Below are 16050 nucleotides of genomic sequence, written 5' to 3' on the forward strand. Positions count from 1 at the left end.
AAATACACACACTGATATTTTGTCAATAACTTCTAGCTGATGAAATAAGCTCACATGGCTTGCTCATTGACTACTGCAAAATTATCAAGACAATGTAAGGTTAAATTTAGTTTTCCTCATAAAAGAATCTGTGTATGTATATATATATATATATATATATATATATATATATATATATATATATATATGTATATGTATATAGATATAGACAAACACATATATATATAGTGCACTGTAATGAGGAGCAACCGGACAGGAACAGACACTGTAGGGATGAAGCTGGCTCTAATTCAGCACAAAGTTTTTGCAATGACAGGCCCTTTAGAGATGACAGGTTCTGTAGGAATGCCACTAAATATTCATAATTGAATAGATTTTATTTCACATTTACACATTAGCAAGAGTATATACAATTTAAAAAATCAGCCTTGCTGGAAAAAATTAGTTGGAAATGATCTATCCTAACTTGAGACACTGAGTATTAAAGCTATCACCCTCTTTGATAGCTACAGCCTCCAGAAGTGCCTGCTTCTTCTGCATACTGCGAGATGACTCCAGTTCATACATAGTAGTCAGGTTGAAGAGGACACTCTCATGTAGATAGTGTTGAGGGTCCTGCTGGACCATCCCTTCCAACTGCCGGAGGGAATCCTTCAGTTTCCCCAGGTAAAGAAGACAAACAGCAGCATTGTTGTTAGCCTAGTGAAAAATAGATTGTAAACAAATACTGTGTTTATAAATATATATATGTATGTATTTACAGGTGATGAGAGAGAAGGAAAGAAAGTCTAGCATCTGCAGTTACAACATATTTACTGTATGCTATGAATTACTATTCTGCATCTGAGTGCAAAACTAAAATACATTATCAATTACACAATGCTATCCTTTTCTTATAATTTCAAGATTTACCCTCTGCCAGTAGGACCTGCTGACTTCTAACAAATGAAACTCTAAAAGACAGTCTAAAATGAAACATAAATAGTATAGGACTTTAGTTAAGTCTGAAAGCCAAAAGAAACAAATTTCAGAAACCACATGAGCCTCCAGATGCATTTTCATATTTTTTAAAAAATTACTTCATTATATCTTCAGAAGTGTTTTTCTCTCTCTCTGGCTTATGTGTCCACGTAAGCAACAGGAAGATACTTTCTTATCACAAAGGCATCTACAGATGACTTCAAGTAAATCCAGCAGATAGGGCAGTCTAAATACATAATGAATGATAAGTCAGGTTCCATTTTCCTTATCACACAAAACAGGTTTTATGAGTTCCTGAAAGATTCCAACAGTACAAACTGAAAACATGTTATAACATGTTTAGGAGCAGAAACTTTCATATTTTCTGAAAGCTGAAGATAAAGAAAGAACATGGCCTTTTAGTAAAAAATATTTTTCTGTCCACTCAGGAAACTTTACATGAACTTGTGTGATTTATAATACAAGCTATTTTACAGCCTGCAAAATAATGCAATTCACGTGTTCCTTAAACTTAGTCCCTTCAGTCTGTAAATGCCCTTGGAGCAGATTACTGGGGGTAAGCTGTCTGACTTCTTAGGAACACCTACATGACCATGCACTGAAAACTGCCAGGTGTAGGAAACCCAAAGGTAAATAAACAGCTCTTTGATCTCAGATTGTGACAGGAACCCAAGGCTCTGATATGCAACGTGTTAAAAATGTCATGTTTAAAATTACAATATCGTTTCAATGTTGTGAGAAATCAAGTTAATTTTATATACGTTGGCAGATGCTGTTTCTTTTTCTGACATGCAAGTCTATGCTAAAAACAGTGAGTGAAAAAAAAAGGGCTTTTGCAAAGATCCTGTAAAAGAAGAGTGTCTCGGAATTTCTACAGGCATGCCTAAATATTCACGCTCTTCATACAGACTGGTTCTTAATTTCCCATCCCATTTTCCATCTTATCCTTTATGGATACTGAAAACCTTTTGGCACACATGCCACATCCCATTTTTCTGTAAATCTCTGAGCATACTCTGGGTACTAATTAAATCCATGCATGAAGTATTACGAGAATAATTTAGGTGTTCATTATATATGTAGCAATTTGAAGATTTACCACAGCATTTGATGAGTCGATCCTTAAAATTTCTGTGAAAAATCGATGAGCTTCTGCAAAATTATTCTGACCAAGGTGGAGAAATGCTCTAGAAAGTAAGTGACATATAAATGAGTTCTACTCAAAAACCCAAGGTAATAATACATTTTAAAAAGAATGGACACCATTTTTTATTTTTCCTGTTACAGATGAGAGAGTTTCTGACATTTGTTCTTTACAGTGTGAAGGAGACACTGTTTTACAGACAAATGGAATGACAACTTGTATCGCTCAGCTATTATATTTTTTGCCTATGAAAGCAACAGTCTTCATTGTGTTTTATTAATTTAAATGCAGATACTCTCTTCCCAGAATTATTTCTCTTCAGGAAATCAGCCATATAATTTTCAGAGCACCTTTGAATAGTATCTTCTAAATATATTAAGCCAATGTGCTAACCCTTACAAAGTGAGTTCCCCATCACACAGCTCGATTACTAAGTGTATTTAAGCATCCTTTGAAGCTACCGGGTGGTACTTTCTTGGCAGATCTGATTGTAGGATAACTGCTCAAAATAACTTCTCCTCTACTAAGAGATATTTATGCAAATGTATATTGAAAAAACATGGTGAAAATATGCAGTGCCTGAAAGAATGAGAAAAAGCTTCGTGAAATCAACTGAAAGATCACAGTTTCAATGCAGGATGGTACGACTGTACCAAGTTATAGAGATTGCCTGAGTCTGTAGCCATTCAGTCTCACCTATGGCAGATGAAGTCCCAGAAAAGAGAGAAAGAGAACAAGATTGTCTCAAGGGCACTTTAATGACCACCTTGCATACTTTTAGAACTACATTTCAAGAAGTTTTATTTAGCTATTAAATTACCTACCTGTTCATTAAAACCATAATTTGGCTCTGTAGTCCATCCAATTTGTGAGTCACTTTCTCAACATCTTGAAAATATTTTTCTGCAGTCTTTATGTCTCCAATCTAGACAGAAAAATCATAGGCGAGTTACCACAATAAGAAGAAAAGCGCTACATCCTGATTATATCTTATAAGGACACAAAAACATATACAACATATCAAAGTCCATTATCCATCTCTTTACACCAAGGTGACTGGGTAACACCTGTTACCAAACAATGTATTTGAAGAGCCATGTTAAGGTCATGAAAAGCAGCCAAAAAGCATGTGCAGTTTGCCTGAGGCAGTTTCTCAGCTGGGGACTATGGAGCATTTGTAGGGCAGGGAGACCCCATATCCTCATTTAGCTCCTTTGTTGTAACTGACTCCACAGTTCAAAAAAGTAGCTGAAAACGAGAAAAGGTCAAGAGTAACTTCAAATGAAATGGGGTATTAGTCCACAGGAACGGAAGACAGCACAGGACCCACACCTGGTTAACCCACAGCTTCTGGGTCATAGCTAGGGGCCACAGGACAAACTTCAGTGCATCACACCACATGTCAGAAAACAACTCCAGTACAATGAACCACTGAGGATATTGGGAAGATGGTCCACTTACAGATTAAAAAAAATACCAAAGTGAGTTAAGCAGGATGAAGGAATAAGAGATTTGAAAACTGGCATAAAGAAGTACAGATTTGATGGGGAGTGGAATGGAGGAGGGGATTTCTAAAAAGGAAAGGACATTTCACCTAAAGATGTGTCACATACATTGCTCTTTGAGAAGAAAAAAAATACTTGAAGAAGACCACTTATTTGGAAAATAAGTTACCAGCATGTTTTTCAGGCTGGAGAGATGGAAGAAGACAAAAAGTTGCTACTGGGTAAAACAAATCTATCAAAATCTACCAAAAGGAGTAAAATTAAACTAGTTCAGAAGTGTAAAGCCATGGAAACCAGGTAGTCCTCGGGTGGAGAGATTCAAGGGGGCCCTCAAGGGACCACCTATTTGTTTCAGAACACTATGAAAAATGTTTGTGACAAATGTGCTGAAGTCTCCTTAATGCTCTTAGGTGGTGGATATTACAAATCTGAGTCTTACTAGGAAACTTAATCCAGAATTCTTAAATTGCCCTATCATTAGAAAATATCTGTTATCTCATTGCACATTTTGCCTCAGCTTTTTGTCCTGTCCATAGTGGTAGGGGAGAATGTACAACTCCTCTTTTTTCACAGTCTTTTGCATACTTGAAAAATTTTTCTTCCCCTTCTAGAATGAAAACCAATTTTCAGGCAAAGCAGTGTTTAGCCCTTTCTCATAGATAATGCTTTCTGGATTCCCTGAACTCTCTCCTGTTACTTCACATCCTCCCTGAGTGCCCATGTAAGAAGTCTCCATAATTCAACTGATCTAGCACCAGCAGTGAGAAGCAGGAATCACTTTGTTTCACATGTGAATATAAATTTTGCTTTTATGCCAAGTATTTGGAAGTCCAATTTGTTTATCCTTTTGTGTTAGTCTTCTTACTCTCAGCCTATTTCCTTTCTACAGAAAATAGGCTTGTTGTTGCTTCTCATTTTGTATTTGTGTATTACTCCCAGTCTATGGTAGCATTTTGCCTTTGCTGTTTGAATCACAGCCAATTTAACATTTCAGCTTCTCAACTTGTCAAGATTATTTTGAATTTGGATCCTGCCCTTCATAGTGTCTGTATCACTCCCAGCTTGACATCATCTGTACATTTTACAAGCATGCTTTACATTTTATCATACAAGTACTACCTAACAGAAATTACAAACACAACAAACCCTAAAGAGATACTTGTGGAAAAGATAATTTAGCAAGTCCTTCTGGTCATCAGCAAATGACTTTTCAACTGCACTTTTCAGAGACAGCAAACATCCATCTATCTGAAGGCTTCATCTATATTTCTTCCCAATTTCCTTATGGGAATATCCCAATTGCAGTATCCAAAGCTCCATTAACACCACTAATACAACAGATACTCCTTCACCTCTAATCACAAGACTTATTCCATGTCAACATAAGGAAATTATTCTTTACATTTAGGAGATGATCCAATTGAACACTGCAGGCAAAACTGTAGTAGTGTCAATTGCTGTCCATCTACCAGGCATTTCTGGAATACAATTAATAGTCTTTTCTAACAAAACAGATGCATTTATCCCAGATGTTATATAACTGGACTCAAATATTATTCGTTCTAAAATACCATACATTCCCTTGTAATGACAAAGGATACCACTTCTGTCTATAAATCCCACTAAAGATGTAAATCACCAAGAAAATAATTACATTTAACTGGAGGATAATGCTGGCAAAGTGTAACTGAATCTGTCCTCGAGTACTTTTAGCCTGGGAATCCTTTAACCATGAGAAAATTTCTAAAGCAAGCTACCAGTTCACTCTCCTGGGAGCTTGATGAGTCCAAATCTAGTATACTTTGATGCTAATTACACATTATTTGGGATCATGAATGTTTCTGATTTCTTAGCAGCATCTCGTATCTTCTCAGCAAACATGTCAAACTCTTAAATCTCATTATTCCCACAGAGGGGAAACAGTTTACTTTTTAAATTTTTTTTGTGGGAAAGATAATTTAAAATAAATTAATTTTAATTAGTTATTTAAGTAATTTAGCCAACTTAAGTGGTCTTTATCACTTATTCACTTATTTATCACTTCATCACTTATTTAACTTAGTTCAGAAAGTATGACTTCAGTATCTAATAATAATTAGCACATCAAATAAAAATGATTAACCTGAAATAATCATAGTCCCTAACAAAGAGCCTCCAGTATGCTATGTGCTTAACTTTGTTGTTTGTCTGGAAACCAAGATTATTTTTCTTCTAGAATTTTTTATTGCTTTTGACTCAGTTTTGCAGCAGTTTATTGCAGAGGGGAAGGTCAGGCAGCTTTTAGAATTTTTTTATTAATGTATTTATTCAAACAGAAATTTTGGATAGGTCAGCCAGTGAGAGCTACACAATATAATCCTATTTAATTCACTGTTTCTGTTTTACAGCTCAGGTAAAACAGAAAGAAAGAAAAGACTGCTGAAAGAATTACAGTCCTTATGAAAATTTCTTAGTGATAACCTCTGTCTTTTCCTCCATTCTGCATTTCTGTAATTCTCATTTCCCACTCTTTAAGGTAACAGCCAAAGGCCGTACACCAGATCTAGACCTTCTTATGTTCCACTTACATGTGAAGATAGAGAGGACATGATGCCTTAGACTAGTTAGCTAAATTTAATTAAGAAAAAATAAATCAAAGTAAAATAAATAAAGAAAAGTTTTACATGTTGAAAAAGGTCACAATTTTTTTCTGCTAAACTCCTGAATTATACTTTATTGCTTTGTTTTATGTGTGTGATGTCTACTGTCAAACAGTGTCTGAGACTCTTAAGCAACTGGAATCTGGCTCCCCTGCACCTCTCTTGGTAAATGTTCAAAGTTAGCAGCACACATTGAGGTTATCTGGGAATTGCTACTTGTTTTTGAGAACACTTGTTTGTGACATTTGAATATGAGAAAACTGCTTTTCTATTTTATCTGCAAGACATTTTATTTATTTTTCCAGAGAGTGCCTTGTCAACAGTGCACACTTACAACAGAGTGATCCTACCAAAATGATGATGCTCAGGACTGCAATACTTTTATCTTTCTTTAATTCAAATGGCTTAGTTTTGATTAACTGGACACTGCCTATTTCTCTTAATATATCAAAATCTTACATCTGTTGCACTAGGATACCTCAGATAGGGCTGAAAATTTTGTGACAGAAAAAGACAGCAAGCCAAGCAATAAAAACTTATCTCCTTAATGTGCTAGAAGAAAGGAAGGAAAATATATGCATTTAGAGACCATTCTTTTTAACTTCTATCTAGGTCACATGACAATCTCAAGGACTCCTCATAACCCCTTTTGCTATGTCCAGATCTGACAATAAAACCCCTCAGAACTGGAGGCCTGTTGTCACAGCCAGCATTGTGGAGGTCACTGATTTCAAATTATTCTGTAAGTTAGGAGATGCTTTCCTCATGGGAGTGAAAATTTCTCCATTGTAAATGGAATGAAAACAGACTTTGGGTGTGACATCAGGGCAGACACTGTTGTCACAAAGGCAGTGCCAGTAACATACCCAGTCATTTTTCCAGAAAGACTAGAACTATTAATAACTTTTATCTTCTTTAGTATTTTGCACATTTTCAGTACCATTCTTTAATATGCATAATTACTATGTTCCCTATTTAGGTAATAATTAATGCACACAGCCAATATCATAAAATTGCTCCATAGTGATGGAGATCCACTTAAAACTAGAGACTTTTAAAGACAGACATGTTTAACACATTGTGAAACCATGCTCCTGCTGAGAACCGAAAATCCATAAATGAATTTGAATGACATTCTATGATTTCAAGCAAGCATGTTAATAACTATCTATTAAGAGTAAATTACTCAGTTTCAATATAATTTTATTACAGGAATGTCACAAATAAGATAATTTGTAAATACCTGACAATCCAAAATTAGATTTATCATTCATAATAAACATAAGTAGATAAAAGAGGAAAAGTCTGAATTATCAGTATCAGAAATATGAAAGAACTGCAAAGAACTTGTGAGGTACTAAAAATTAAAAGAATCAGATAGCTATTTAAATGCATCATTTTACGAAAAATAAAAAGACATCTATTTTTATTTGCCATTAAATGCAGATACATGGACATTTATTATACTTTCCTGTATACTGTTTTTTTTCTTTTAAGGTGCCCTCCCCTGTCTTCTCAGGGATATGATCTGGACAAAAGAAGGACACTCTTGAATTTTTTTCTACATGAAGATGGCAGCTATACAGTGTGACTGAGAGTTGAATGCAGTCTTAAGGCAGTGAGACATGAGATTTTTAGTGCAATTCTGTCTCACTGATGTCAACAGGACCTTTACCATTAATTTTAGGGAAAACAGAATGTCGCTTTTTGAATAAAATACTAGCATAACTTTCTACAGCATGTTATTTGTTTGCTAATGCACTCTACATACTACAGGTGCTTCATATTTCCTAATTGTATCTAATATGACATGAAGGGTTTTTGTTTTGAGCACTGCCTCTACAATTTGACATGTGCCCTACAAAAACAGCTACAGTTTTAAATGCAATGATTATTCTCTACGTAGCTATCAAAAGCAGTACTACCTGGTAAATTTAGAATAAAATGCATACCTGAAGGAAAATCCTTCCAATTCCACTCAGCAACTGAGGCTCTTGCTGTGGGTAATATTTGATGACAGAGTGGTAAGCATCTACAGCCAGCACGTAGTCCTAAGGGTGGAAAGCATACAATCAGGTATTTAACTTCAGAATACTTCAGCCTTTGTGTCACCTTCTTTGTAAAGTCATATTCCAACAGAATTAAAGTATTTGTCAGTGAGACAGAATTTCTATCAATCACTGTAGGCACTAGTGGCTGACTACATTGGTCTTTTCTCAGTTATACTGGAACTGCATAGACAGGCGATTTTTTTTTTTAAGAGGATCATATTCTTTTTGTACCTAAATGCCACAAACTAAAAGTGTGAACATCCTTCATCTTAGATTATGATTTAGGATTAAACCTTTGGTGTGACTGGAGGAATACATACTTGAGAAGTGTCCCACGTTCCAAATGTTTGTAATTTACATTGTTTAACAAACTATATTCCATGGCTTTGTGAAGTGCCTGTGCACATGCTCTTGTGCAAAACATCACATGACAGAAATTGCAATTCCTACACATCTTCAGATGACAAACTAGCACTACTACCAAGGGGAACAGGACATTTTCCCCTCCTCCACCCAAATTTTTGGGTTTTTTACTGCGTAAGGGAAAGAAGACATTTTCCCTTCCTTCACCTGAATTGGATTTCTTACTGCGTAAAAGCAGGTAATCTAAATAGAAAATGTATTTGGGCTAAAACTAAGTGAGGGGAGGACTGGTTCTGATCTCCAGAAAGCTTTTCAAGGGTTACAAGGTCTGCACAAAGGCCATGCTGGCAGAGGGCAGTGTTGAGATATGCCAGCTCAAGACGGAATGCCAGTATAGCCTCCAGCTAAGGATCAGTGACAGAAGATTAAACAAATGGGTCCCATTTCCCACTGGGAAGAAATTCCCATGTGACCGGTTCCTGCAGTTCAGCTGTTTCATGGTTGAACTGCAGTAATTCAAGGACCTTGACAGGATATGAATTTCAGAGCCTGGCCACATGGCTTGGCAGGCAGAGGTGAGAGGCAGTGCCCATGCTCTGTGCTGAGACCAGCTGTAGCTGTAGGAACATCCACTGGCCCAGGGCTGTACCAGCCTCAGCTGCTGCAGCTTGGAGAAACGTGAGCAGAGGCAGAGAGCACCTGCCTTAGCTCACAAAGGCCAGGCCAAGCAAAGGCTGAGGACTCTCTGTGCTGTAACACTTCAGTGCTTGCCAACAGTCCTCCCTTCAACTTAATACAAGAATTGTGGTGGGCATTAGAAAGCAAAGGACAATGGAAAATAATCTTAAAAAACTACATAAATCTTGGGATATTCAGCCCTACCATTAGTCTTAGTCAAATTATAGTACTCATTTAACTCATCCCTAATGTGATCACAGCTACTAGGAAAGGTTGCTTTTCTTCATCTCCTGCTTGGTTTGAGGAAGCAATGTTCCCCATGTGTAAAGAATTTCTTTTCCTGAGGATGCACTTAAAAGGAGTAAACCCTGTATCCAGTTCTGAAGTCCTCAGCACAGGAAACACATGAATGTACTGGAGCAGATCCAGAGGAGGGCAACAAAAATGGTCAGTGTGCTGGAGTATTTCTCAAGAAGGAAGGCTGAGAGAGTTGGGGCTGTTCAGCCTGGAGAAGAAAAGGCTCTGGGAAGACCTCATTACAGCCTTTCAGTACCTGAAATGGGCTTATATATCAGGGCCTGTTGTGATAGGACAAGGGGTAATGGTTTTAAATTAAAAGAAGGTTGATTTAGACTAGGTAATAGGAATGGATTTTTTACAATGAGGACAGTGAAACACTTGAAGGGGTTACCCAGAGATATGAAGCATGCTCCATCCCTGGAAACATTCCAGGTCAGATTGGTTGGTGCTCTCAGTAACCCAATCTAGTTTAAGAGGTCCCAGTGCATGGCAGGGGTAGGTTAGACTAGATGACCTTTAAAGGTCTGTTCTGACCCAAACCATTCTGTTTGAAACATATTGTTTTATACAAACAAAATGTCAAGATAAGTCTTTGGAGTCTGATATGTGTATGAGAGAAATTACATGTCCTGTAATAGTAGGAGGAAAAAAAAAGGAAAAGAGAAAGCCCTCTGCAGGACCTTTTGTTTGCAAACAACTTGTATACTGTGAGTATAATGATGAATTCTGAACAATTAATTATTAACATTTAGAGTTTATTACAATTCTAATGTGCCATGACAAGTTCACGCTTATTACTTGTAATAAAAAGAGTTCAGAGGAAAACCAACATGCTGCATACACAAGTCTATTTATTTAAATGCTGCTGTATTTATCATTCACAACTCAAATGTGATGAAATTAAAGCAACCATAACTTTTCACAAAATGATTTAGGAAAACTTCAATTTTCATTTTAACACCTCAGTAAAGGACTTACTTGATCATGGAGTACGACTGTGTTAGGCACTCATAAAAAACTTGGAATAGGGACACTTTGATCTAGCTCTTTAGAGGAACCCCAGTCATGATTGTAGTACCTATTAATTCTTCTAAGAGTATAATCTACTAAATCTGAAGCATTGTCTATGATTGTGATTTTTTATCCCTTCAAGCATCAAATGTGGTCATTAGAGAAATAATTTTCTTTTATCAAATTCTGTGGTCTAAAGCTGCCCTTTACACAGTGCTCACTCTTGTGCACACTCTACGGCTCTGGCTACACAACAAAGATGTACAGCACAACCATGAGGGATTGCAGCCCTGCAGTCCCATCCCCAAACCGATGCAGAAACAACTCCCAGGAGACCATGCAGCAAGCTGATAAAAAAGTGCTTCTGCCAGCTTACTTTACAGCTTAGCATTAACTGACTGCAGAAAAGCCTCAGCCACAAGAAGCTGCGTGAATGGGCAGTGTTTTCCCTGTCACAGCAGCACAGGCTCCCTTGTGTACACAGCAGCCAGCCTTGGTAGGAACAAGCAGCCAAGTCTTAGAGGCCCATGCTGTAGGGGCTTCACAGATTTGGCCTAGACAGGCAAAGAAACCCTCCTCCTTTTCTGCACTCCTTATCCATATCTCCAACACCACATGCATTACAAGTACATAAACACTGAAAGCTCCTGAAATGTGAGAGTAGAGATGAACATTAAGAGTCTATGCACTCTGCTGGTGGTCACTGCACCCTCTTTCCATACAACAGCACAGCACCTCACATCTGTGCTTACCCACATGCGATACAGCATCTGTCACAGGAACAGGACCCATGTCTTCCAGATTACAAGAGACTAAATTATGTATGTCCAAAGGCACAAGCAAGGATGGCCCCAGGATGAAACTGTGAAACGTCATCATATATAGGCTCACTTCTAAATACAACCTCATTCTGTGGTCACGTGTGGATCCCTCAGTGAGTTTAAAATGCATTTATTATTTTCCCCAAACTGATGAAAGCACTAGGAGATTTCTTGAGTATCCTACATGTGATACAGAATAATACTATTCTGTGGCGAGTTATACAGGCATCTTATCTGACAGTACCTTCTGAAAGAGCACATTGTAAAACAGGTATTTGGTGTCACTTACTAAAGAGTTATCATTCACAGTTTGGCTAATGTGACATAATACAACGAAGATTATCTGATGGAATGATAAATACACACCACCTCTGAGAAGTGAAGTCTTGATTCATAGAAGGTGTGGCTGTGAGGAGTAAAACATATTAAGTATTGCCAGTAAAAACCCCAATGACTACAGCTTGTGATCTTAAGACTTATAGATGGGGCTGACACATTGTCATGGTCCTTAATTTGAAAAGATAAAGAGCCTTCCAGTTTTCCACACCTTTGTAAAAAAATGCCAAAAGAAGATCTGAAGTTACACTATTTAGGATATGAATGAGAACTGGCCTATTGTTTTATAACTCAATACCTCTTTTATTATGAAAATTTGGAGCTAACATTACATATACTAGTAAGTAGTATAGAATAGTAAATAGTATAGTAATAGTAAATAGTAGATAATAATAATATATTATTATAAAATATAACACTATATAATAATAGTAAATAGTATAAAATAGTTCTATTAAACCACTGAACCTACTTGCTGGAGTATGTTTTTTCTAATGCACCACAGTAAACTGTACTTCCCTTCATGGTTACTGCATTACACATTTTCATATTTCCTTCACCACCACCTTTAAGTACTTAATTAGAAATAACCATAAATGACCATGACTAAAAATCTTAGGTACAGGGAGTGGATAGTTCATAAATACTTGGTTTTGGGGAGAGAGGACAGGGATAACTAATGCTTCCTCTCTATCTAGTGCATTTGTGGAAGGGTTATGAAAGCAGAGGTTCTTAGTGCTATGAATCCAGAGAGCTGTAATGCAACATTCAGGCAAAAGACTTTCTCTTTTAAATCATACAGGAACAAAAGTCCTCAGGCATCATTCCCTTGTGTCACTAGCACAAGCTCCTTCTTGGTACCGTTTTAATTGTATTATCTCCAGATTAAAATCAATTCTAATGCTTTTGTTTTATGAAGGGCAAGTTCTAAAAAAGCTAACACAACACTGAAGAAAACTAAAAAGCACAAAATGTGCCTTTAATTAGAGTGCATTTATAATATATGTGGAAAATACTTAAGTGTTTATTCCTTAGAAAGAGAAAAATCTGGTAAGATAATGTCAAAAGTGATTTTAGGTCAGATATAAAGAACTTACAAAGTTTTTAAGACATTTCCATGGTGATTTAGTAAAGTGGCAAGCATTTTGCAGATAGACTTTTGAAATGAAACAATTCATGTCATCAGCTATATGTTAAAGTAATATGCTGCTATATTCAGGATATGCTTTCATAGTGCCATAAGCCCAAAGTTCTTGTAAATGGAAGTCTACACTGAGAAGTTATATGGTTTCCCCTTCTCCTCCTGCTGTATTTCCACATCTTTCCTGAAGTTTCCCTTTGTTTACGGGAAACAGGAAAGCTGTGTGATATCAGTTGATACAACTGGGATTCACTATTTCTTTGTCATTTGGTTAAGTCCAACAGTGGTGCACAGAAAGAAGGTAGAACCCATTTAAGAAAGGTTATACAAAGAAAGGGAGATGACCAGGAAAGAAAGACTGCCTTGAACTACTACTAAACTGTCACAGGTCACATGGATAAAAGGACACAGCAGGCAGAGTTCAGTACCTAGGAAAGATAATTCCAGCGTATAGGAGACATGACTCATTTCCTGTGTCTGGGTGAGCCACTTTGCCTTCACTCTCTACCCCAAAATATGATACCCTGCCATCTTGAAATTTAAGGAGGTGTTTAACTATTACTTTAAAAAGCAGAAATCATTGTACTGTGTAAACAGAATTATTTGATTCAGGCAAATAATGCAGAAAAGATATGACATGAAATAAGCCTCATTAAGAATTGAGGATAACAAACCTAGATTTAAATAGTTATAGGGCCAACATCTAATCAAAGTCAATTTTTTAAAATTTTCAAGTGACAATCCTGACAAGATTGTTCCCTGTTAAATACTACTGTAGTTTTTTTGGTGAAAGAAAGAGGTCAGTAAAAGTGAGATAATATGTTTGGGGTTTTTTTCATACCAAAGTCGCATAGTTATACTTTAATAATTTATTATCATCATCGAATACTTGCCCAAGGTATTCCATCACCTAACAGTACCTGGGGGATCAAGCACAGTGCTGCAATATTGTAAATGGTCACTAGATGGCAATAGATGGCGCTGACTAGGATAATGAAACCGTTTTTTTTTAAATTATATACACTTGAAACACTCGAATAAAAACAAATGCAGCTTTTAAAGCATATGATACAACAGCAAAAAAGAGTGGAATCATGTTAAATTGATATAATTGTTCATGGGAGAACTTACAAAAGTGTGTTTAAAACTAATTTGAATAGATTCACGCTGAATACTGTGGAAGGTGGAGAAGATGACCACAGGACTGCTGCATGTTAAAAAAGGGTCTGGGGATATTCCTGAAAACTGAAAGACTCAAAAATACCCTATAGCCAATGCACTGAAATGCAAATTTCAGATGGAAGTAATTATGCATTAATATGCAATTGTGGGTAATTTAGAAGTTATTGTGAACCATAAATTTCTAATTTAACAGCTGTGAGAATAGGCCCTAAATACAACCGGTTTTAAGAAGTATCTGAGCTGCCATATTTCTGAAATATCATTTCCAAAAAGATAAAAATTGGTATTCACAAATATATTTCTGTTACTCAAAGAAAATAGCACTAACAAGATAAAACCAGAGGAAGGTGAGAACTGTGCATGCATGTAGATTTGTGTGTTCACGAGAAAAACACGTGAGTTAAAAAAGAATTCACAGCAAAAAGTAAAATGAAGTTCTTGAAAATGTATACCAGTATTTTTTTATTTATATATTTTACTTTGTTTGGGATAGCAGTTCATGCTTTTCTTCACGTGTTTACTGAAAAAGAGAATGATTAAAAAAATTAACCTATGCCACACACCTACCTCAAAAGACAAATTGTTTTAATGAACAAGTATTTCTATGCAAGACAGAAATGTTCTTATTACAATATAATAATGAAAATAAATATGTTTCCCCTAATTCCCACAACAAGAATATTCCATTCAAGTAAATCTGTATAGATAGCTCTTATATTCAAAAAAAAAAAAAAAAGAAGAAAAGAAACCATACTTTTTTGAGGTACTGTGATATTAAGAATGGAGCCTTGTTTGGGAAGTAGCTCAGTAAACATCAGAGGATCAGATCTGGCATGGGTAATTGAAGTGCAGGGAGCCAGGAGTGCAAATCTTGGCCTGTGAAGATTCCACTGCTGACATCCCTTCTCCAAGGCTGCTAATTGATTTGTAGGACACAGTTAGGCTCAGGGTAACAGCAGTTTTGTGCAGGAATGGTGACACCCCTGTTTTTCTGACCACAACAGGATCGACAGAAGTAATTTTATTTCTACTTCCTGAATACAAGGAGAAACTAAGAGTGTTGCACCAGACAGAGTACAATTGGTTAAAAAATGTAAGGAGGAATCAAGGCAGAAAGCCCCAGCAGTAACAGCTAGTCACTTTTGGTTTTATTGCTTTCTTTTCCACCCCTACCCACTAGTGAGGATTTAAACTTGAAAGAAGACATATTACAACTGAGATCAGTTGACAAGGGAGGATGTATTCAGATGTTTCGGATCTCTATCAGATACAAAAGCTACAGTGTTATTAAACTTCACAAACAGAGCAACATTCCTAGTGCACAGTTTGAAAAAGGCAGAGCACATAATTGCTTTTAATTAGAGCATTTAGTTAAGTGTTTGAAAAATTCAATTTAAAAATGCAAATTCTGTATTGTTATTGCATGTTCTCTAGGATGATTTGGGGAGAAATAAGTACAGATATGTTCCCAAAGAACATTACCGCAAATAGCTATCTATTAAATAAGACATTATTAAGCCTAATTAATTCTTCACTGAGCAAAACCTTAATGTACTGTCAGGTAGTCTTCCCTTATCTCTGCACCAGTTATTCACTTGCATTTTCTCTGACATCCTATTCTGGAATATACGGTACCTCTGCAGTTCTGCCACCCACGTACCTTCATCATTAGCAGACAGTTTGCCATGGAGTACATCACCCGGCCCAGACGTGACCTCCACAGCTGAACAGAGGCTGCAAAATAAGAGCAGCTTGTGAATTTGCACAAATAAATTAGACGTTCTTTCTTGCCATCAATTATTGGTCCTATGAATTATGATTTTGAAAGGTCCCCCTCGTTAACACCACCGGGTTTTAGCCTAGAATTTTTAATCCTCAACCCTGCTGCAGCATCAGAG

General features: G+C 36.5%; 1 protein-coding gene across 2 annotated transcripts in view; it reads right to left on the reverse strand.

Moving 5' to 3' along the window:
• Window positions 1-358: 358 nt before the first annotated feature.
• TRAPPC12 (trafficking protein particle complex subunit 12) overlaps window positions 359-16050 on the reverse strand; it is a 49195-nt gene continuing 33503 nt past the window's right edge. For both annotated transcript variants that reach the window (XM_021551200.3, XM_021551201.4), the window contains exons 8-12: window positions 15813-15886; window positions 8222-8320; window positions 2950-3050; window positions 2081-2168; window positions 359-699 (exon numbers count right to left, since the gene is read on the reverse strand). In XM_021551200.3, coding sequence (XP_021406875.2) covers window positions 457-699; window positions 2081-2168; window positions 2950-3050; window positions 8222-8320; window positions 15813-15886 — 605 coding nt within the window. In that variant the 3' untranslated portion in view covers window positions 359-456. The remainder of the gene's footprint in view (window positions 700-2080; window positions 2169-2949; window positions 3051-8221; window positions 8321-15812; window positions 15887-16050) is intronic.

Source organism: Lonchura striata, chromosome 3, assembly GCF_050655825.1.
Source record: "Lonchura striata isolate lonStrDom1 chromosome 3, ASM5065582v1, whole genome shotgun sequence".
NCBI lineage: Eukaryota > Metazoa > Chordata > Aves > Passeriformes > Estrildidae > Lonchura > Lonchura striata.